Consider the following 25,944-nt stretch of genomic DNA (forward strand, 5'->3'; position numbering starts at 1 on the left):
TTAATCTCAGCTGTAAATTAATAATTACATTTTCCCCAGAAATATAACACAAACATATGTGAATTGCAACTACAATAAAAATGTAATGTTAAGTATGAAGATCTGCAAGTCGAGACAAGCTTATGCAAGTTTTAAAGCCACATTATATTATAAAAACCTGCAGCCTTATTTTGAGGTATTTAGCAGCAACGAATGAAGAATATTCTCCTACAGTATATGTCATCATGCCAGACTTGTACATACTGAATCAGAACAGTCAGAAACGATTATAATAGTACAGTGAGGAGAAAGGCTTTGACAGCCTTTAAATAAAATAATTTAATTGTAATAAAACCCATTGATTAAGCATATAAAGTATAACAGACTCATTCATTGACAGAAAAAGAAAAATGAGATAGTCCGTAAAATGAAATTCATTTAATTCCTTATGACCTTGCACTCAAACATAAAAGAGAATTTGATTGTTGGATGAGGATTTTAGGGAGAATGTTTTTTTTTAAATAAGTTCCAATCCAATTATGCATTAACACAAATCTTGTCAGTCGTTCTGGCAGATTTTTTTTTGCCAGGCTTTGACTCATTGACTAAGCTCCTCTGACAATACCTTGAGTATTACTAGGTTGTTAAAAATAAATCTTTTGTGATACAGGGAATGTTTTAATAGTACTGTAGTGCTTTCAGAGGAAGGAGTCTATGTTTGGACTACAAAAGAAAAAGTGAAATGTCTGAAGTATGTCCTATATGTGTTAAACTTAAAAAGGGATGTTTCTACTGATACAAAAAAGCTCCAGTTAATTAAATATTTTCTTTCATCCTTACGTCCCCTGGCAGGCCCTGTTTTGGGGTGTTTGAGATAAGCATGTAAAAATGTGAAATCATTGTAATTTGGTGATTATTGTACTGGTGATCTACAACAGTATTGCTCAATCTTTTCCAACCAACAACAGACTTACATAAATGTAAAAACTTTGTGGCACACCACCCCCCTCCCCACACACATAAATACATATAAATAAACACATTTAATAAAACTTAAATGAGTTTAGTGAATTTGCCTTGAAGTGCATGTTTGTCATATCTGGCAGGAATTGATGCCGGCCGAATTGCGGAGCTCCTGTTTATCCACTCTCCATCTCTGCCATCATACCAACATGTTAAAAACATACTCTTTCCTTTCATTTGGTGACATTTGATGTGGACTTAAAATGACCAACTGAAATAATCAACTTTGAACTTTCAGTCAGCTACTGTTATTTACTTTATTGTTTTCCACTTTTGTCCATTAACTTCTATCTCTCTTAATTCAACCCTGTCATCCAAATTATTATGTGAATGATTTCCATCTAGGTTACAGGGGGAATTCAATTTCCTAGCAATATCTCTTTAAACTTGCTTTCAGCCAATTACTGTATGTTTCTCAATTAAAAACATTGAATGTTTTCCAAATATGAAACAAGGCAAACCGCTTCTCACTTACACTCACAGGCACCGTTAGTACTATCACCCCACAAACAGGAGTTGCTGATCACTATTCTCAGAGCCAAAAGAATCCCAAAGCTATTCTACATTTTAACAATTAATACACATTTACACCCATCACAAAGTTAAATTGCTCCTTGAAAACTCTTCATAAGATTAAATTTCACTTAAGAGAATTACCCATTACTTTACAGATCCAGCCATTCAAAAAACATGCGAGGTATGCTGCACTAAAACACGGTGGATGATCTGCAACGAACTGAAAAGTACCGCATGTTTTTTTTAAATAGGGTGAAATACCTTGCAATACCACCAGGTGGAGCTGGGCTTAGCTGAGGTTAGCATCTCATGTGCAGCATTTGGGCTGTTGGAAGAAAATGCCTGGTTTCGAATCTCGGTCAATGCTGAGGGACAATCTTTTGCCTATTACAGAATTTAAACTGTTTAGACTTTTAATAATTTTATTTTTTATAAGAATTATATTATTAATATAATATAATTATATTTCCAGAGGACGCTGATTGGACGCAACAGCCGGTTCAGCTGTTCTTTTGTGTCCACAGGAGATCTGAATCCACATAGATTGGATGAGTATTCAACATTCTGCGTTACAGCTCCAGAATTCAATTGTTACCTCAACCCCAGTTGATGTCAATTTAATTCCTATGAGTGACGTACTTGCTTTTGAGTAGTGTAGAAGTAGTAATCAAAGTTTATTAACGAAACGGTATAAATGAATGGTATACTGAATGTATGTATCTCTTGGTTTGTAGAGAATTAGCTCACTGATAGTTTTATGTGGAGGCTGTGAACATTTTCACAAGTCGTGGTATTTAAAATGCATTTGGTTGAAGGCTTTCTGTGTTTCCCTTGCGAAGATATGAACAAAAGAATATTCGAGTGTGGTAAAAAAAATGGCTTAAAAACGACATAGTGAAGGCTGTGAAAACAGTCACAATGTACTTTGTACACACAGCAAGTGTTTTCGTAACTCTAGGGGGTTTCGTGAAAAATCTACAGGTGTGTCGAAATCATTTTCAAACTTCAAGCTAACTTTACCCCAGTGTGGGCACCGCATTGTTATCTCAATCACACGCTAATTCGTTTTACAGCACGGGAAGACAGTAAATTGTGATTTTACTGTATCTGTACGGAATGTGTGTTGCGTTTTCAAAATTAAAGTGTTTCAAATGTATAATTAAAATTGTTAAAAAATTTGCAGCTTACAAAAAATTCTAAGATGATCATGAGGAAGTGTATTGCATGTCTAATGGTCTAACAAAAACTACAGTATGCTTAAGAGTTGTTAAACCGGTTTTTATTTTTCGGCACAGCCAGCTAGCCTGCTAGAGCACCACAATTCACACCACATCACAGATCACAGATCAGTCCCAGTGTATGAGATATTGCTGTTTGATCATTGATCTGAGCTTTAATAGAGAGCTTATCTCTATTAATATAACTATCGAGTGGTATTAAATGCAACTTTTTTGTATAAATGACACTTTTCTAAAATGTATTTAAAAAATAAAAACAATTACTCTAATCTTTCCACGTTTGATCCCATGAGGAAGTAATATACGCTCCTGCTTTGTTTAACGATAGTACAGATGCAGCCATTACAGTGCGCGGTACAGACATGTACCGGAGGTAATTGGCTACGGCCTCACGCAAAATACCGCAGTACGTGATTGGTTGACCGACAGGGGCACTCGTGGTCCGTTGGTCAGTCATAGAAAGATTTAAACGTCTTTACTGCGCCCGTTTTAGTATTGAATATTTATATGGAATTTTACCACTGAAGGGAAATCTTAGTAGCTGAGCATAAAAAGAATAGGAGCATACTGTAACGCGTGTGAAGGCCATAAACGATATTAATTTTGGAACATAAACATACAGTATATGGCTGGTCTCGGTACTTTAAAGAAAAAATACACACCAATATTCCATTTCTCCCTAAACATTTTAAGCATTGAAGTCTTTAACTAATGTGATACTGGAGTCAACAAGCATACTTTTAGAATTTGATTAAAAGGGAATATAATATGGAATCGCGTATCTATAGAAATTAATAACGATATAATTCTATTCATGTACCGCAACACAAGAATAGTACACGCTGTACGATGTCTGTTGATAATGTTTGTAGGGCTTTTTCAACACTCCTCATGTGACCTTGCCGGTGGCGCTGTGGGTTAGGTTCCTGACTCCTACATCACACGTTGCGTGTTTGAATCCGGCCGAAGCCATGACTTTTTTTTTACCAAACATTTCTTTGAAAAAATAAAACATTTCCCTGGGTCAGAGATTAAATAAAACTTCACTCGCACCAAACAAATTAATATTTCTAAATATCACAACATGATCGAATTTAAGTCATTTTAATAACAATGAATAGTCACCTATGCGTTACAATATAAACATTTATATTGATTTAAATCACGTTTAAATCGCCTTTATTTAAAACCCATAAATAAAGCTGATACTGTTTAGACCTTTAATTATTTAAAACTGTATTACAGCAGCACAATGCACAATGCAACGTAAATCGCTATCTTTGTTTTCTGCGTAATAATGTTCACCTCTCAGTCCAGCAAATTAACAATAGTAATAATAATGAACTTTATTGTATATGGCGCCTTTAAAGGTGGCTCCTCAAAGTGCTTTACAGGATAAAAACAATAACAACAATACCGTTAGGCTGGGCAAACGATTTTTTTTTAAAGAAATACAAAATGAGATATAATGATGTGTTCCGGCTTAGACATTAACGAAGAGCATAACGAAGGTCATAAAGGTCATAAACGATATTAATTTTGGAACATCAACATATTATGTAAACTGTATGTTGTTGTTATTGGTATTTTAAAGAAAAAATACTGTAAAATCCTGGGTTCGGTACAATGATTCAGGCATTCATGTGAAGGACAACAGAGCTTTCACTGGCTTAAAAAGACAAAAAGATAAAAAGAATAACGGACACAACACAAGCCTGCATTCTCTCCTCAGCCGTCCACACCATACTTTTCCCTGGGTCAGATTTTAAATAAAACTTCACTCGCACCAAACAAATTACCACATACTGAACACTGAACATGTTAACCCAAATATTTCTCATAATACTTTTATGGTACATTACTTTGCTAAAATGTATTTAAAAATAAAAACGATTACAAACGCCAGCAGAGAGAGACACACACACACAGTTCTTCATTGTCAAAAAGTAATTGTTTTTTACTTTGTCAGCACCCAGACAAACGCAAACGCGTTATTAATGAAATGCTTTTATTCATTCTTAATCGAACTCACAAGTTGTCATCTGCTGTTGAAGCTCTGTGAGACTAGACTCACACATGGCTAGACTTGACTTGGCTCTGTTTTTCCCATCTATACCGATGCACTGCAAGTACAACCCCCCTCTCTGCGGGAGTGCTGGCTGTGACGAATTAAACCGGTTTCACAGGTATTTTCAAAGTAGAAGGGGGTGAGATTTCCAGCGAAAGACACCTCCCCCCCTCCAAAACCCAGTAAGTACAGTACTTACTAGTTAAGAAAGCTAGGCTCCTCAATGAAATCGCTTTAACATGCTAATGCGTTGGTGTAACAGTCCGGGCGTGGCAAGTTTCTAATGTCTCCCGACTACAGCGAAAGGAACCCTTCTTTCATTGGAAGACAATGAACATATTCTACCCGTACATGAGAATATAATGCTGGCACGTAGGCGCGGTGGGATGCTGTACCAGCTGTAAAAAAAAAAGTTGTTGTTTTTTTAAAGTCAATTGAGTGTCCATAATATTGCAGTAAGTGAAAAAACCACGGGCATTCTTCCTCCCCCTACATTCTCAGAGTAGAATGGAATTTTCCTTTGACAAAACAAGGCTCGCCAGATAATGTGAATCGAAACCTGTTTTTCTAGCTTTTAAAGTCGTGCGATGTGTAAGCAGGAACACATCATTATATCTTACATATGAAAACTACATAATATAGCTCCCAAACAAACGCAAATGTGTTTTTAATAAAATGCTTTTATTCACTCATAATCTGACAATTTCAGGAAGGACTAAGGAAACTGTCATCTGTTGTTGAAGCTCTGTGAGCTCAGTGACTTTGAGACCACTTGTTATCCCAAGTTGTTTGAATCGCCACAATTCAAATAGAGAAAAAAGAGCTGACTGACAAGATTTAAGATGTGGCTGTCAATGTTGGATTTAAAAAAACACGTTGCCCGACGTTAGTTGCATTGCTTGAAAAATAATTTTATTTCTAGAGACTGGATAAGTAATTCAAGTGTTTTTTAACTTCCTGAAAGACAAGTAATAATTTAACATATGTGCAAACGTTTTTTTATGATATGTCGCTGCTGTGAATGTCTGTGGAGTGTATCTTATTTGCCTGTCTGTCCTGGCTGTGCTCTCTCACTCGCCCTCCCCCCCCCTCTCTCTCTCTCAATTCAATTCAAGGTGCTTTATTAGCATGACAGATGGGTACAATCAGTATTGGGTATTTACTTTGTAATCTGTATTGCTTTGAGATGCCACTTTTAAATGTGATATATAAAATCAAGGCTTTTACTTGCTTTAACTCCGCAAGTCTGAGTTCTTGTGTCCGTCCTATCCGAGCCCGAAAGTATTACAAGATGCATCTTTATAGCAGGTGGTGTACAGCTTTTTAGTCTAGATTACACTTTTCTAAAATGTATTTAAAAAATAAAAACGATTACAATCTGGGATCATTTGATCCCAAGATCCCAAGAAAAATAAATCTAAACGGGGAGAAAGCTATGCTGAAAGTTTATTAAGATACTTAGAAGACTACACAGCCCAATTTATGTTGCATTTGTCTGATTGTGAGGCAAAACAGCCCTACACAGCCCTGTCGCAGTACACGAATATAATCATATCGTTTTAATTTCTTTAAATACGCGATTCCATATTATATTAGCAGAAAAGCTTAAAACTACCACTTTTTTACACGCTATTTCACATGTTAGTTAAAGACTTCGATGCTTAAAATGTTTAGGGAGTAATGGAATACCGGTGTGTATTTTTTCTTTAAAGTACCGATTCCTGGAATCTGACTGGCTGACACCCTTCTGAAGTGGTTCCATAATATCTGGTATATGGAAAATAAAGCGTTGATGAAAAAGCCTGGATTCTCATGTATCTGATACAAGTATCTTTTAATACAGTCTTTGATGTGCTCTTGAGGATCCTTGTAATATTTTGAGCTCTGGTTGAATGATAAGTGTCGCAGTTTAAATAATTTTCGTAGTTAGAAATTATGAAACGCTCTGTTAAAAGCAAGGGAGTTTTTATGTCCGTTGCAGTAAAAGAAAATGCCTGACAAAGTAGGGCTTGGACAGATTCCAAGTGCTTGTACAAATGTGCTAAAGAAATTAGCAAAAAAAGTCATTCCTTTATCGTATTGGCTAGCTAATCTCCTGTCCTCATTAGTTAGATCCACTAAATGCTGTGGTGTTTGTCAAAGAAAAAAACTAAAAGTATTTTCATTTAAAATGACGGTTAGAAAGAATGTGGACCAGTGGAATACTTTGAGTTTACAGCTTGTCCAAAGTCATTCATTATTAATACTATTAGTAATATCTTCGGTAAAGGCTTTGATGCATAAATATTTCTGATAAAGGTAGGTTGTGTACTTTTGTCCAACTGAGCAATCTTGCTTTCATAAAATATACCAACTTTTTAATGACTGATGATTAACATGCTGTAATACACAATTTAAATGTAAAAGCTCAAATGCTGTACATGAGAGGTTAAGCTTTATTGGCTCCTCCTGGCGGTTTTACAAGGTGATTCCTGATACTTTCCGGCATGATGTCAAATGACGCGATACACCGCTTGATACTGCGTGATACTGCGTTTTGATGCGACACGCCCACCGGGGTAAACCGCGAAATACCCCACCCATTTTGAATGGCTACATCTATAAGAAAAATAAATCTAAATAGTGAGAATGCTATGCTTAAAGTGAATTAAGAGACTTAGAATGCAAAAAATAATTATTTACATTGCATTCTCATATTGTGAATCAATAAAGGCATTTAATTAAACACGCATTTGCGATTTAAATCAAAATGGGGAAAACGGGGTTAGACCATTAGACATGCAATACACTTCCTCGTGATCATCTTAGAATCGTTGAGTAAGCTGCAAGTTTATTTTATACATAGCATTCAGAAATACAATCAAGAATAGTTTTGTGGTGTATGCATAGATTAAACTTTTCTAAAATGTATAACAAAATTAAAGACGATTAAAATCTGTAATCTGTAATCTTTCCATGGCTAATGTCATTAGAAAGTACAATAAGTTCCTGCTTTGTCTAATGATGGTATCAAAAAAGAAACCTGTGCTAAATGATAATTAAGGGACTTAGAAGTCAAAGAAAATGATTTACGTTGTTTAATTTTAAGTTATCAACGCAGACGCAATTGGTGCTTTACAGTCATTGTGCAATACTGAGCTCCGCGCTTCCTCCTTCCCAGTGCTACCTCCCCGTCTGACACAGCGCAGTGGGCAGAACGCTGTTTTCAGAGCTTCTGGGGAAAAAAGACCTGCTGATCTGTTCTACATACCAGGAAGACAACAGAATATGATTTTTTTTTTCGAAATGTGTGTTGTTTTTATGAAATTCGTGTATTTTAAATGTTTAAGAAGTAAAAACCTTACAGCGTAGACAGAGATTCTAAACTGATCACAAGGAAGAAAAATCACCCGTTTTTTGCTCATAAAAAGTGGTTATTAACTATCAAAACATGTTTTTATAGCTTTTAAAGTCGTGCAATGTCTAAGTAGGAATACATCATTATATCTCGTGTTTGATTTATTTGATTTATTTTGATTGTTTGCCCACCCTAATTTTAAAGACCTCTACTTGTGAAACTTTTCGCAGCCTGTACATAAAACTATATACACAATACTGCTGACAGCAGGAAAATTCCTATTCTTTACTCTGCAGCTTATTAAAAACAGCACCCATGGTGTTCAAACCAATTTTTTTTACACAGAAGACTGACACAGCTTCGCGCTGTATATCTGTTTTTCTAAGAAAAAATGTGTCTGTGGGGGAAAGTGGAGTGTCTTTCACTGGAAGACTCACCCTATTCTACTTTGAAAATACCTGTGAAACCAGTTTAATTCGGCACAGCCAGCACTCCTGTAGAGAGAGATGAAAACTGCACAGCGCCAGGCAAATGCACAACATTAATGTTGGGCTTTTGTTCGGGGTCACATGGATTTGCGCCCTACAACCTGCGGTATCGCTGTGTACATGTTGTGATATTTAGAAATATAAAAAATGTCAATATACTGTAGTGTCCGTAATATTTGCTATTTTAGTTTTTCAAAGAAATGTTTATTTGTTAAAAGAAAACTCATAGCGATTGCTGGATTTTAACACCCAACCTCACGCTCATAAATCAGTCACTTAAGCTTTCACGCCACAGCAATACACATATCAATACAGAAATATAGTTATACTATTATTAATTTATTTAGATACACTAATCCATATTATATTCCTTATTAATCCAATTCTAAAAGTATACTTTTGTTTAATCCAATAACGAGCGTATTTGCAGAAAAGGTTAAAACGATAATTTTTTCACGAAGTATATAGACGTATAGTAATATGATCAGAAGGAACACGTAAAAACATTTAGAAATAACCACATGTAAGACTTTGATGCTTAAAATGTTTAGGGAGAAATGGAATACTGGTGTGTATTTTTTCTTTAAAATACTAAGACCAGCCATATACAGTACAGTTTACATATAGTTACATGTTTATATTCCTAAATTAATATCTTTTATGAGCATGTGAAAGGCATGGTGAATCGGAGATTCTCAAGACTTACTTTGTATGATTGGAAACGAATGCGTGATTGGATCAACGAAATGCTGTGGTGTTACTTTTTGTCAATGAAAAAATAAAGTATTTTTGTTTACAAAGATGGTTACAAAGAATGTGGACCAGGGTAATACTTTGAGTTTACAGCTTGTCCAAGGTCATTCATTATTAATAATATTAGTAATATCTTCGAGAAAGATCTTGATGCTTAAAATATTTCTGCATAATTAAAATATTTATGATACAGATGGTAGGCTGTGTACATTTGTCCAACTGAGCAATCTTGCTTCCATAAAATATACCAACTTTTTAATGTATAATGATTAACATGCTGTAATACTCAGTTTAAATTTAAAAGTCTAAAGAGTATACAACTTAAATTCTTATTTGAATAAAGATTGTCCCTCCGCAGTGATCAGGATTTGAAACCGGATGTTTTCTGCTGACAGCTCAAACGCTGTACATGAGAGGTTAAGCTTTATTAGCTCCACCTGCCGGTTTTACAAGGTGATTCCAGATACTATTAACATAATCTAATTTGCATAAGATATAATGCGGTATACAAGTCCTGCGACAAGTCCACTGCGTTATACCGCAGCATACCCCGCTTGTTTTGAATGGCTGCATCTGTATATCTGTATACAGCTCAAGGCAAGACTGAAAGCAGTCTTTCAGTTGCTTGGGTTTTTTCGATATTTTCTGTCACTTCATGTTTTACATACAGGAAATGTTTTCCTTATTTAAGTTTAACACCTGAAGCATTGGTAATATGTTTTGTTGACATGATGTTAAAAATAAGGAGGCCATTCAATGATAAATATCAAGGGAAGTGCCTTTGTTGTAGTGAAAATTATTTTGGAAAATGAAAAAAAATGCTTAATTGTAGCAGATATTCATAAATCAAGTGTTCACACAGAGGTAGTGGGTGTCTAGAATGGAAAATCTTTTTTGCCAGTTGTAGAACAAGAAGTCCTGGCTAGATTATTTTCAGAAGAACATACCTTAACATTTTGTACATATTGTACAATATTCACAATTGTTATACTCTAAATAATTATGGTAAATAATGCTCAAATTGTATCATATTCACAGGGTTATTAGTAAGCTTTTTCTAATTTGGCATCTAGTGAAGATGCAATTAATACTATTTGCATTTTAAAAGGGGATACAGTACATAGTTATAAAATAAACACCAACAATGCAAAACTCTACAAATAATAATATGAAATGGTTCTGTCTAGTATTTTGATATTTCACAGTGTGTATGGCCTTTTTAAAGTACATTTAAATCAAATCTGGCTGTCATAACAAATGAGTTTGACATTCCTGGTCCAGACAATGAATCTTTGGTTCTGTAAAAGAAAAGCCACTCACTCGACTTTAAATTATGTAGGAGTAAAAATAAATAACCAACACACACAAAAGCAATTTGTGAAATGAAATTATAACTGAGAGAAGGAATTGTGATGTCTGAATAGATTTGCTGTTTTTCAAATGACAATTTATTTTCCCTGAAGAATTTTATATTAAATGATCCTGGAAATCCAAATGAAATGTCTGTGAATGCATTTTACATCTATGCTGTAAATATAGTACAATACACATTTGCATTAATCCATATTACAGAGTACATATTGACATAATTTATAGTGTATATAATTAGAAATTATCTTTAATTAATTTAGATCAAGAAAGGCCTTGTGCTACATATTATCTAAAGTGCAAGTTTGTGAATAACCCTGCTTTAGGTACAGAATTAGCAGACTGCATCGGTTTTTCCCATTAATCTTGCCAAGCTTCATAACTGCTGGTGAGAAGCACCTTAAGGCTGCCATCACCATTCTTGTCATTAAGGACAGTGATAACTGAGCTATGTCTTGTGTTGTTTTCACTTGATGTAATATACATTCATACCCTGGTATAAGGACATGAATTTGTACCTTGTAATTCGTTATAAGAACGACATTTCACTAATCTGAATTTTGAAGTTTGAAAGTGACCGACTTTGGCCACCGAACAGCTGCTTGTTTCTGTGCGGGTTCTAGGCATTGTGGTTAAGGACGCAGTGAGGCAGCAGTGCTTTGTTTACAATCACAACGAAAGCTTGTGCTCTCATTTTCAAAACATTTTTTTTTAGTTGTTTTGGAGTTGCTGTTCATTATGGGGTCTTTAGGAAGAGATAAAGATTCTTTAGCGTTATAGTCAACAACAGTATACACATCATTCTAGCCGATCGCTTGGATAGAGATCTATTACGAAAGAATGAAAAGTGTAAATATATTATCATTAATTATTTTACACATACAATAGTTTTCTTATTTCTTATTTGTCACTTAGCTTGCTATAATAGTCTATATGGTATTATATGTTTAGGATGGTTTTTGAGTGAACTTGTCTTCGGTTTGGAATGGGGTAGAATTTTCCCCAAAAGAAATAATGGAATTTTTATTTCTGGTTCACGATCTCCCGCCTTCCGAACAGATTTTCAGGAACAAATTAGGTTTGGATACCGGGAAATAAGTTTATTTTATACCATAAAACAAATTTTGCCACATATATGCACGTAAATGCTTTCTTGCAAATTCCAAGCAGGATGTGATGTTTTCTCAGTAATACTTTCTTCTTGCCACTTGCCACTCTAACATATTGGCCAGCTTTAACTCATGGACATTTTCTCCCATCTCAGCCACTGGACTGTACCGATCTCTCTGCCAAGGCACCACTGGTCTCACAGTGAAAGCCCTATCCAGTTTCCTTCTTGCCCAGCTGCCCAGTTACAGTAGGAAGGACAACCTGATCTAAGCAGTTACAGCTTCCATTTCTTAATGATCGAGTTCCCCTTTCTCAAGGGGATATTGTCTTTGCATTTGCAGTTGAATCTCCTTAGTATCCAAAGTTGAATCTTTGCTTGAAATTTTTACTTATTCTAAAATCATGTGAAAACCTATTATTGCATGGAGACAGAGGCCACTTAACTTATTTTCTGACTCGTTTAAGTAATTCTGTGCACCTTCTGTAATGGCTTCTCCATTTTTATTTATATAAAATGTCTTTATACTTCTTTCTTTTTATTTTGTTTTGAAGGCGTAGAGTAGGCTGTGCATGTAGCAAGAATTGATTGCTACTTCGTGTGATGACTATAAGCTTTAAAGGAACAAAATGTAAAAACTGTGCAAGGCACCCTGAAATGTACTTGGCAGCATGACCATTATCTTGCTCACAAGAAATAATCAATTGTACTGAAATTAAATGTGATACATATTACACTGAAGGTCATTGGAACTTTGTTGAAAAATCGGGACATTTAAAAGTGCAAAAGAACACATAGCAACAATACAGTAAAGGAAATGGATCATTACCCTGCCAGAAGGAAGGCTGCAGGACTCCAGTGCAGTTTCAACACGCTTTCTATCTGCAGAAAACATCCGAAAGATGCTGTAGAAAAGGAGTAAGCCCTGTTAATAATCCTACCAATCTGTCTTTCAATCTTCATAATTCACTGTTACTAAATACATGCTGGGCCAAAAAGACCCTGATAAAAAACTAGCTTAATTTTTCCAAATAAGTTGAGCAATTGAAAATAAAGGTTTTGAGTTATATTTGCCCCTTTAATTACCATTTTTAAATTTCCACCCCACTTTTTATGGTATTCAATGCAATTTATGAGCATTTGTCTGCACAGTTTACTGTATGTTATGAAGAACTCAATAACTGAGGATGAATAAATTAAGAATATGACAGCATAATTAATCATTTTATACAGTGTCAAAGTAATTTAAATATGTTAGTAAACTATTTAAGACTGTGATAATTTACAGTTATGTATGTCTTTAAAGTAACTATATGTGACACAAATAGTTGGTACGTAGAAGTAAATGAACTAAGTACTAAGCATGTGACAATACTGTTTACAATGTCTTATTTTGCTATAACAAAACATCATGCTAGTTTACTAGTTTTATGGTGGAATACATCATATGAGGTCAATGACTTGATAAACAGGGGCAGCAGAGTAAACATTATTATTGAAACAACATTTGCATTGTTTTTGTTTTCCCACAAGGCAGTTTTTTTATTTATTCAATCTCCTTTGTTTAACACATAAACCTCAAAGTAAATAAACAAAATATCTTTATATTGAGAAAGTAGGACAATTGTGAGCAATGTCAAAAACGACAATTCAATATTCTATTAGTATAAATCAAGTATAACAGCTGTCATCATAAATAAATCAGGATCCTGGAATCCAAGTTGAAAGCAGGTATAAAAAGAATTAATTAAGTGTCTAATATGTTGTGAGGACCATGCACCTGTTTTTTATGATATTTTGAATAGATCAAGGCACAAATTGTAGACTGCTGTTTAAAAATCGCCAAACGTTTAGGACAAAGTACAACATCAATTCAACCATTACATTTTAAACACTTAAGAGAAGTTCAAATTGAATTTGACCAGTTAAACAGTTTATCACTGTTTTCACCACAGAAATCTGAAGCATGTGTATAAATATTTTGTTGCTAAAGATTGCATATCTGTATAACCAAACCATTGTCCACAATACAGATTTATATATTTATTTGAGGAAATCAAACCAAGTTCAGATTAATTCCACTCAACTCACATTTTTTCCTCCTCTACATGTTTTTATTTTTGCACTAAAACAGCTCCAGGTAATACAAATAATAATCGCTGTTTACACACTGTTGTTTAGATTAAGAAGTTTGATTATGTGGTTGGCCAGATTTATCATTTCCTATCCCAATTACAATGTCAAAAAGCATCAAGAGTTACAAATACATTTTCTGTAAAATAAACATAAATTAAGCTGAATCATCTTTATTGCATCAACTCACAAAAGCAAATATCTTCTCAAGCATGCAGAGCACAACTTACTTCTTTACAGGAATACGTCCCTCTGGGGTTAACTGAAGTTTAAGTCGTGAATATCTGTTAAAAGAAAAAAATGTTATTTAAAAATTAAGTTTTCCAGAATGTAATTAAATAAATGACAGAAACTTATAACTTAAGATCTTTACGTTTTTTTTTCATAGGCTCTTAATACATTGCTTATCACTCACGAGCACACATGTACTTCTTATATATTGACTATACTGTTGTAGCGGCGAGGCTTATTAATAAGGCAGAATTAAGTGTTTCTGAGCTTTCCCAAATTAGGCCTAATTTCTCTGTTCATCTCTGTGGTGCAGCCACAGAGAAAGAATTCATGCAAGCTGATTTAAGATGTTTTCTTGTGATAAGAAACCAGCTCCCAAAGGGGGATGCACTTAGCTAAGCCTGGCTATCATGATCAATGGTCACCCATTGGCGCCTATCTGTCTAGGGAGTGCCAGTTGGACATCTGGACTGCATTACTAAGTGTCAGGACTAAGTGACTCATATCTCACCTTGATCAACCAATCAGGGACTGGTAGGGCCGAGTAACCCACGTGGGACTCTGATGCCCATGGAACTTTCAGCCAATCAATGAGCTGAAGTTCCTCCAGGTAAAAACAGGCAACACAGAGAGCCTGGGAGATTCAGATTCAGAAAGGGAGATTCAACAAGATTCAGAAGGGATTCTGGAGAGGATTCTGTGGACTGTTCTAAAGGGAATTCAAAGGAGAATTCCAGGGCAGGACGGCCCAGGAGCAGAAGGCTCCCAAGGGCAGGACATCCTCGCAGCGCGCCTCCTGACCATCCTGAGACTCAGCCCGGACAACCACGGAACGGCCAGTGTGTCCGAGTGCCAGAACTTTCCTTTGTTCTAAGAGTCTAGAGTGGAGGTTGCCAGAGAGTAACCAGCAGCAGGCCTCGTGAACAGGTCGGAACTGTGGACAGCTGAATCACTATTCAGAACTAGCTCTTCATTAGGAACGAACCGGTCCTCTTCCTGACTTGCTGGGACCCACAGTCATCTTTTCTCCTGTGCACAAACTTTGCTAGTTAAAGCCAACACTAACTAGCCGGTCAGTGAGCATCAGCAACGCACCGTCGCGAGCCGCACAGCACAGCCTGGCACCGAGCCAGAGAGCGCGGATTGGACAGCAACAGCCTGCAACTGTTTCTTTGTGCCCGCAGGAGATCTGAATCCCCAAAGATTGGATGAGTATTCAACTTCAATGCATTACAGCTCAAGAATTCAATTGTTATCCCAACCAGTTGATATCAATTTAATTCCTAAGAGTTATGTACTTGTTTCGAGTATCTAATGTAGAAGTTATAACCAAGTTCATTTATGAAACGGTCTTAATGAATGATATACTGAACGTATGTCCTCTTGATATATGTAACACTTCGTAACTGATTGAATATATATCTTTTGTATTCTGATAACCCTCTCGATAAGATCTGTTAGTTTAAGGCATATTCTATGTATTAATAAATGTATCCTCGTGTATTAGTACCTGTGTGTGTGCGTTGTTTGAGTTATGTCGCATGGTTGGACTCTAAAGCCATCAAAAGAATCAACTTTGTGATTTACTGCTACAATTAATAATTGTCTCAGTAAATGCCCAAACCCTACAGAACTGGTGCCTTCAGAGAGCCACTAACATTACATATTTGGCGTCCCTGAAACGGCTATGAATCACTACACTGTATACTGTACCTGTATGCATTATATACAGATGCAGCCATTCAAAGTGCGCGGTACAGACACGTACCGCAGGTAATTGGCTGCGGTGTCACGTATCATGATGCAAGATGACGCGGTACGTGATTGGTTGACCGACAGGGGCACTCGTGGTCCGTTGGTCTGTCGTTGAAAGACTTACTGTAAACGTCTTTACTGTGCCCGTTGTAGATATTGAATTTTACCACTGAAGGGAAATCTTAGTAGCTGAGCATAAAAAGAATAGGAGCATACTGCAACGCGTGTGAAGTCCATAAACTATATTAATTTTGGAACTTAAACATACAGTATATGGCTGGTCTCGGTACTTTAAAGAAAACATACACACCAGTATTCCATTTCTCCGTAAACATTTTAAGCATCGAAGTCTTTAACTAATGTGATACTGGAGTCAACAAGCATACTTTAAGAATTTGATTAAAAGGGAATATAATATGGAATCGCGTATCTCAAGAAATTAATAACGATATAATTATATTCATGTTGCAAAAGAACTGCAACGGACATAAAAACTCCCTTGCTTTTAACAGAGCGTTCCATAATTTCTAACTACGAAAATGATTTAAACTGCGACACTTATCATTCAACCAGAGCTCGAAATATCACAAGGATCCTCTAGAGCACAGCAAAGACTGTATTAAAAGAATCGCGTATCTCAAGAAATTAATAAGATATAATTATATTCGTGTAATTCGTATAATTATATAATGCCAGCGAACTCTTGTTTTTATGTCCACTATAACAGACAATCTCCTTTGCTTTTAACCGAGCGTTTAATAATTTCCTAAAATGAAAATGATTTACTTTATTTCCCTCACGGGATCAATAAAAGTATCTATCATCTGTCTAAACTATGGGACAGAATTCTGGGGTCTCCCCATACCAGAGATTATGGTAGGGCTTCAGAATGGTGATCGGCCAACCAACAAAAACAACCATATAAACATAATACCAACCAAAAACATAGATAACGACCACAATACAAAATCAAATATATCAAACCATTATACTCCCGCAAATTCCTCCAATTATCATAATCCCGCCCCTTATGCAAAACCAAACCCTCCTCCCTTCCCAGTTTATCCTCTTTATCATCCTCAAAATCTACCTCGATTTTCAACTTAAACCATTACTGCTTACTGGGTTTTTGAAGGGGGGGGGGGGAGGTGTCTTTCGCTGGAAATCTCGCCTGCTTCCACTACTCAACCCCCTCTCTGCCGGAGTGCTGGCTGTGACGAATTAAACCGGTTTCACAGGTATTCAAAGTAGGAAGTACAGTGTTAAGTGGTAGCTGGGCTACTCCCTCAATAGAATCGCTTTAACATGCTAATGCGTTGGTTTAACAGTCCGGGAGTGGCAAGCTTCCGATGTCAACTCGACTCGATTGGAAGACAATGAACGTATTTTAGGCCTAAATGAATTAATAGCAAACATGGTTTACATAAAATACATTTTTCCAAGAAAGTTTATAATAATACGATCTATAGTTGAAATCTGAGCCTAAATATAAAGGAAAAGCATTTTCAGAGAGCAATCACGCTGTGTTTATGTAGAAAAAGCGATTAGGTTTATGAGCAATCTAATTACCTATTCGCTTAAAACGCTATATAAAATAAAGTTTATTTAGAGATGAATGATCAGTGTCGCAGTTTAAATAATTTTCGTAGGAGGGCTTGGACAGATTCCAAGTGCATTTTTGCAATTTACGTTGCAATTTAGAGCTTTCTGGCAAGAGGAGACACCCAAATTATAATGTAACATGCCACTGTTTGTGCATGAACAAAGTTATACTGCAATTTTCCTTAGATACGCGATTAAAAAAATTTTTTTTTGAATCCCCCGCGGAACACACTCCATAAGAATCAGCGCTTTTATACAGTATATCGCTTTTAAACACATATATTTAAACACGCGTTTACGATTTAAATCAAAACGCGATTCAAATCAATATAAATGTTTATTTTGTAACACATAGGTGACTATTCATTGTTATTAAAAAGACTTAAATTCGATCATGTTGTGATATTAAGAAATATAAATTTGTTTGGTGCGAGTGAGGTTTTATTTAATCTCTGACCAAGGGAAACGTTTCATTTTTTCAAAGAAATGTTTGTTAAAAAATAAAGTCATAGTTCCATGGGATTCAATCACATTTATACATTTTAGAAACGTTTCATCCATACAAACACCACAAAACTATTCTCGATTGTATTTCTGAATGGTATGTTACACTTAGTTCACTGTTTTAAATACATCTAATTAAGAAAGTTAGGTGTTAGCATAAACTATTAGCAATAATATTACATTTAGCACTGTAATAAGTTGTTGCACTTTCCCCCGCATCTTGTAAAAATATATTTTCATTATTCAAATATACATTAAATCTGACTATCATATAATAAGTTAAATACAAAACTAAAGAAAAAATAGGGTTAAATATAATTCAAAATATTTTTTTAACAATGTTAACTGTTTATAAATAACAAATTGTATTAACTAAAGAGTAGGATGGCACAGTTGTTAGTATGCTTTTTGTTTTGTTTTGTTTTTCATAAATACAACAGTAGTACCTGATGTCTCAGTGGCTTTCAAAATTAAATTATGCATGCAAACCTGTGAACTAGAAAGATAACTAAGATATCCATCCATTTATAATGGTGGCAAAGTGGTTAGCATTGCTATCTTGGAGCACTGGGGTCCTAGGTTCAATTCCTGCCATCCTGTGTGTGTGGGGTTTGCATGTTCTCTCTGGGTTACATGGTTTTTCTCCATATGTGTGATATGACTCCCTCTCGCACTCCAAAACATACTGGTCAGTTAATTGGTTTATGGGAAAACTGGCCCTGGTGTGTGTGTGTTTGTGTCTGTCTGTCCTGTGATGGACTGGCGCTATGTCCAGGGTGTATTCTGCCTTGTGTCCGTCGCTTACTGGGATAGGCTCCAAATCCTCTGTACTGGATAAAGAGATTAGAAATGGATGGAAGTAAAGGCACTGTGTGGATGGAACTATACACAGTGTTAGAAACCCACTATGAAATGGCAGCATCTCACTGAGAATAAAATATTTTATAGTGCTGGCTTAAGGAAACAGCCTTTCCACCTCTCTTGCACATCAGTATCCATACCTAGTTATTTAAACAAATTGCCTCTAATTATAAACATCTTAATATGCTGGCTCTGTGGATCCGCATCAGCTATGTTTGCCCATTCCTTCAATTCATGTGCATCCAACACACAGTTCAACGCTAGCAACTACACAAAATCTAAAATACAATCCTCATTTCAGTATCTATGTAAACATACAGTCTGTTAACTTCATCATCTTCATCAAAAGTATGCCTAACCCCATTAGGAAGTGTTCTTGTTATCAGTGTATTCCTCAGCTATCCCAAAATTATCTTCTTCTTACCAACATCTCTAGTCTTTTATCCTGCAATAACTCAGCCAACACTTAAATCTCCAAAAGCTGATTGTGTTAATTTCTTTAAATCACAAATATCATGTGTAAATACTGGCCATGTAATACTCTGCATTGTGGAATAATAGTTTATTTTAAAGGGAACTAGAGAAATCAAGAAAGGCTTTTTTTTCTAGAATTAATAAATGCACATCCTGTTCACTGGGGAAATTAAATCCACACTGAGCAATCTTCAATATGTTCAGAATATGACAGCGAGAATCCTATCAGGGATGCATTACACCTGTTTTCAAGTCCTTGCATTGGTTATCTATCAGGTTTCGAGTCAACTTCAAAATCCTCATCCTCATTCAGTACCTACAGTATATGGCTTATTATCTGTCTACTCCCCACCTTTGTCCGTCTGACTCTGGTCTTCTAGCTGTCCTCAAGAACATCTACATTCTGTGGGTGACAGGGTCTTCTCTAGCTGCACCCCAGAGCTCTCAATTTGTATTCCCAGTGATATCAGTCACGTACCCTGAGTGCATTTAAATCTAACCTCAGAACCTTTCATTTCAGAAGACTTAGTGTCTGTATCTGCTTCATTTTCTAATTTTGGTAGCACCTCTAACTGCTTGTCTTTCTTATATGTATTTACTTTGTAATCTGTGGTCCTTTTATCTGTTTTTATATCTACTGTATTGCTTTGAGATGCCACTTTTAAAGGTGATATATAAAATAAAGTTTTTTATTATTGTTATAGAGAAACATGATCAGTTTTCCCTGGTTCAGATAAAAAGATCTAAAGCATACTAGTTTGTCACTCTTCTCATTCCTTTTGCTAAATAACTTTTCATACTAATCTGATCAATCTAACTTCCTGTTTTCTGTGCTTTCTCTATCCTGCTAGATTTGCAATTATTCTGAAAATTTTCTTCTTGAAATAACTCATTTCTAAATACCTTTTTTCACTGTTAACATCTTGCAGCAACTCTGCGACAAAATATACACTTAGCACAGTTTATCCTGCTACCAACATTGAATAAAACAAATCTTATGATTTCTATATTTATGTCTTTATTTAGTGGTTTCATTAGTGACAAAGGCTAAACTTTCTTGGAAAAATGTATTTTATGTGTTGCGGAAAAAACTGACTTGCTTTAACAAAGTATGTTTACAAATCCTTTCACCTGGCAATCTACCTGAATGCCCAACTATCTGAGAAGCCCTCCATGAAACCATGGTTGCTATTAATTCATTTAGGGCTCATTGACAGAATTGCTGTTTTTTTATGCATGCTAATTTTCTGATTCCTCACTCTGTTTCATGTTTATAGATAAGACTTTATTGATCGCGAAGGGAAATTGATGTACATGTTCATGTACATGATGAACATGTTTGCATGTTCTTTTGTAACATACACCTTTTTGTGATTTTTTTGTATATCTAAGCAAGTGTTCCTGCATCCCTCTTCTGCACTATAGGCATGGCTTTTTTTCTGTTTGGTCCATTTCTAAAACTTTTTACTCATGTGCATTTTTGTATTTTTTTACACCTCTAGCACTTTAATGTCCTGAATTTTCATTTGCCTTAATTTTGTAGAATGAATTTGAGTTTTAGCCTTAAAAATCTTAAGTTTTCACTATCTTTTGTTTCTTGTCCTACAACTGTTATTATTGATCACCGAATTATTGTACTTGACATGACTTCATTCAGCCTTTCCTGAACGTCTTTGACAGGCAGAGAGAGTGCTGTTTCTGGTGCGATCTTTTGCAACTGACAGTTTGTAACTGACAGTTTGAGGTAGCCTATCGTGTAAATTTCGCTTTGTTGCTGATAGGTTAAGCTTTCGAAACTCTGCCCCAAAGTCATGTGACTGATTTTTCGCCCTGTTTCATTGGTTAAACGCAATGATCACAAGCACCACCATGGTAACTGGGATGTGTAGTTTTTAATTCCGTTTGAATTATAACTGTACGTACTGTCTTCATATTTGGCCAGGGCTTTAAAGAGAAGGCGCGCCAAAAAATTTCGGTGCCGTCGTCTCCACTTTAAAGGTACCCCAGTGCTGGAAGAATTTGACCTCGGAACGTTTTCACAGCGTACTCCTAGGTACTGTAACTGTCGTGTGGATAGTTTCACAACAATCAGACAAAGGTTTAAGCATCGCTTGTTCTAGATAAAACTGCAAAAAAAACAAAACAACAACCCATAATGTACTTCTTTGCGGCTCTGTTTGCCCAAATCATATATTCACAACGTGAAATCTAGAAAATAATATTACGTAACCAAAATCCGCAATATGGAAACAGAACCTGTGTAATTGTTGATAGATGATGTACTCGTAACATTTTTACAAGACGAACTACAACATTTAAAAAATGACTTGTATGTACTTGATATCTCTAATCAATCCACGGGGACATTGTTAAAAGCAGAGTCCCAGCACAAAACGAAACTAAAACGCATACAGATGCAGCCATTCAAAATGAGCGGTAAAAACCCGCGGTGCAGTAACCAACCCGCAGGGCACCATAGGGCACCGCAGGGCAAGTGATTGGCTGGCCAAAATGACCGACAGGGGCACTCGTGGTGCATTGGTTGGTAGTGAAAAGATTTAATCATTTAATGTTTTTACTGTGCACATTTCAATCCGCTTAGTTTTGAATACTTATATGGAATTTTACTACTAAAGGGAAATTTTAGTAGCTGAGCATAAAAAGAAGAGGAGCATAACGCATCTGAAGGTCATAAACGATATTAATTTTGGAACATAAACATACAGTATACTGTATAGCTGGTCTTGGTACTTTAAAGAAAAAAATACACACCAGTATTCCATTTCTCCCTAAACATTTTAAGCTTCGAAGTCTTTAACTAACGTGATACTGGAGTCAACAAGCATACTTTTAGAATTTGATTAAAAGGGAATATAATATGGAATCGCGTATCTAAAGAATTTAATAACGGTATGATTATATCCGTGTACTGCGACAGGGCTGTGTAGGGCTGTTTCGCCTGCCTGTTCATGTGAGCTGTCTTGTAGCCTACTGGTCTAGGTGTGTGACTACCAACTGACAGGTTGTGTGTTCGAATCCAGCTGGTGCTGGACTTTTCTTTTAACAAACATTTCTTCGAAAAAATAGAATAGCGATATTATGGACAATCAATTGACTTTTAGATTTCAAAATATCGCAACATGATCGATATTTGCGATATTTTGAACATATCTTCCCTTCTGACAGCGGTTCCTGCTTCTATTGTGTGTGTGTGTGCAACAGAGTAAATTTTTATAGAGAAATGGAGGCTGGACAGTATGCGTTACAATATAAACATTTATATTGATTTAAATCATGTTCTGATTTAAATCGCAAACGCGTGTTTAATTATGTGTTTTTTAATCATAATCAGGCTAATGCATTTCTACATTTTCTGTATGAACCAGCTTAGAGGTTCATACAGAAAGACAGCTTGTGTTTAAATTGAGTGTAAGGTAATTTATGCTTCTAAAGTCATGGTCAGCATTTATTATTGTACTGTGCTGTAAACTTTTTCTGTGCCTAGTCACATTATTTTATAGCGTTTTTATTGCGTTATTAAATCCGATGGCGCTGTGTGTTAGTTTCCTGACTCCCATGTCACATGGTCTGTGATTGAATCCCATGGAACTATGACTTTATTTTTTAACAAACATTTCTTTGAAAAAATGAAACGTTTCCCTTGGTCAGAGATTAAATAAAACCTCACTCGCACCAAACAAATTTATATTTCTAAATATCACAAAATACGTTCATTGTCTTCCAATCGAGTCGAGTTGACATTGGAAGCCTGCCACACCCGGACTGTTAAACCAACGCATTAGCACGTCAAAGCCCATTGAGGGTATTGAGCCAGTATTGGCTTTAGTATTCCCCCCCTCTCCCCTCAATTCAATTCAATTCAAGGTGTTTTATTTGCATGACAGATGGGTACAAGCAGAGTTGGGTATGTATATTGTAACGCTTACGGCAGACAGGCACTGTGTAAGAGCCGGCACACCAGAGCAGAGCACCGAGGGAGCGTCTGCATTTATAACTTAGTTTTTAAAATTAGTCAAGCAATATGAAGCATCTCCTTTTACTTTTAAATACATTGAGCACAGCTTTCTCACCACTTAAGATTGCTTTTGATACCATCCTTACACAAAGCAGAAGGGAAATCAGAAGGGAGCATAAAAAGAATAGGAGCATACTGCAACGCGTGTGAAGTCCATAAACGATATTAATTTTGGAACTTAAACATACAGTATATGGCTGGTCTCGGTACTTTAAAGAAAACATACACACCAGTATTCCATTTCTCCGTAAACATTTTAAGCATCGAAGTCTTTAACTAACGCGATACCGGAGTCAACAAGCATACTTTTAGAATTTGATTAAAAGGGAATATAATATGGAATCGCGTATCTAAAGAATTTAATAACGGTATGATTATATCCGTGTACTGCGACAGGGCTGTGTAGGGCTGTTTCGCTTATCACAGTGGGTACCCACATTTACTGTGGGTACAATGTTACTGGTACCGCATGTTGTAAAGCTCGGTATTTTCTCTCTTGGCCTGACTTTTTTTAATGTCTGAGTGTTAGAATCCATGTTGTTGCTGGTAAGGGAACGGCAGGTGCTGTGATTGACACAGTCAAAGCCTTGTACAGAGATACCATTGTAGCTGTTAGATTTTAGATGCCCTTAGTTAAAAGCATGGGAGGAAGTACTGCCAAGGGGAGGGGGGGGGAGCAAGGATTTTTTCTTTGAGTTTGTGAGGTTATTTTTTGTTATATTGTGTTTCAGAAAGCAAGAAAATAAAATTTACTGTATGATAAAAAGAGAAAGACCTGGAGTAGATCCTCAGATCAGTTTGCTACCAGCAATCAAACAAAAAAAATGGAAAGAATTGTCTCCTCCTGATTGGAACCTTTCTTACTGTCTTATAATTTATCAGGCTACCTTTTAATTTCCACTGAGAGAAGGAAGTCACTTGTCATGCAGCTATTTTATTCTTCATTGCACAATATGCTCTAAGTTAGCAAATGAAACATGAACACTTATTGAAATAAATAAAGAATACGATTAACATGAATGTATAAACATCCAAACTATACTTTATCACGTCATGCCTTGGAGTATAGACCCCCAAAGGAATGCCATAGACTCAAACTGCAAAATAAACACATACAGAAAGAAAGTATTTGTATTGTAATTGCAAATCCTGGTACTGTATGAGTGATTGGTATGACTTTCCTCATTACAAATCTCTTATAAGAATTTAAATTTCTCTGTAACTCCAGGTCAGAACAGAGAAAATGTAACTGCCTTAAGGAGTTTACGATTATGAAAAATAGAAGGATAAGCATGATACGTATGTCTTCTGTCATTTTCTAAGTCATGTTACTGAGCACCAAATCTTATTGAGAATATGAATCCATTTAAGGTTTATACCATTAAAGTAACAGTTTATTCCATGCTGAAAATGTTTGTACCAGACTTTTTTGAGGCCTGTTTAATTGTGTCTGAAGTCTGATGTTGTAAATTTTATTGTTAAAAAGATCCATGAAAATGTCACTACTAAAGTTAGCTGGTACTGTTGGTATTGTAAGTGGCAAGTAGATCTCATATTTTAGATTTTGTGTAGTTGCTAGCGTTGAACTGTGTGTTGGATGCACATGAATTGAAGGAATGGGCAAACATAGCTGATGCGGATCCACAGAGCCAGCATATTAAGATGTTTATAATTAGAGGCAATTTGTTTAAATAACTAGGTATGGATACTGATGTGCAAGAGAGGTGGAAAGGCTGTTTCCTTAAGCCAGCACTATAAAATGTTTTATTCTCAGTGAGATGCTGCCATTTCATAGTGGGTTTCTAACACTGTGTATAGTTCCATCCACACAGTGCCTTTACTTCCATCCATTTCTAATCTCTTTATCCAGTACAGAGGATTTGGAGCCTATCCCAGTAAGCGACGGACACAAGGCAGAATACACCCTGGACATAGCGCCAGTCCATCACAGGACAGACAGACACAAACACACACACACCAGGGCCAGTTTTCCCATAAACCAATTAACTGACCAGTATGTTTTGGAGTGCGAGAGGGAGTCATATCACACATATGGAGAAAAACCATGTAACCCAGAGAGAACACGTAAACCCCACACACACAGGATGGCAGGAATTGAACCTAGGACCCCAGTGCTGCAAGATAGCAATGCTAACCACTTTGCCACCATTATAAATGGATGGATATCTTAGTTATCTTTCTAGTTCACAGGTTTGCATGCATAATTTAATTTTGAAAGCCACTGAGACATCAGGTACTACTGTTGTATTTATGAAAAAGAAACAAAACAAAAAACATACTAACAACTGTGCCATCCTACTCCTTAGTTAATACATTTTATTATTCATAAACAGTTAACATTGTTAGCAAATTATTTACCCTATTTTTTCTTTAGTTTTGTATTTAACTCATTATATGATAGTCAGACTTAATGTATATTTGAACAATGAAAATATATTTTTACAAGATT

The 25,944-nt window shown here is 35.8% G+C and overlaps 1 protein-coding gene across 3 annotated transcripts in view; it reads right to left on the reverse strand.

Moving 5' to 3' along the window:
* Positions 1-25,944, reverse strand: part of plcb1 (phospholipase C beta 1) — a 405,056-nt gene that overhangs the window by 136,806 nt on the left and 242,306 nt on the right. For all 3 annotated transcript variants that reach the window (XR_015935410.1, XM_088625584.1, XM_088625585.1), the window contains exons 6-7: positions 14,242-14,295; positions 12,708-12,783 (exon numbers count right to left, since the gene is read on the reverse strand). Coding sequence is in view for 2 of the 3 variants with exons in the window: in XM_088625584.1 (XP_088481710.1) it covers positions 12,708-12,783; positions 14,242-14,295 (130 nt within the window). In the remaining variant the exon portion in view is untranslated. The remainder of the gene's footprint in view (positions 1-12,707; positions 12,784-14,241; positions 14,296-25,944) is intronic.

Source organism: Lepisosteus platostomus, chromosome 3 (genome assembly GCF_059453375.1).
Source record: "Lepisosteus platostomus isolate fLepPlt1 chromosome 3, fLepPlt1.hap1, whole genome shotgun sequence".
In the NCBI taxonomy this organism is placed as follows: Eukaryota; Metazoa; Chordata; class Actinopteri; order Semionotiformes; family Lepisosteidae; genus Lepisosteus; species Lepisosteus platostomus.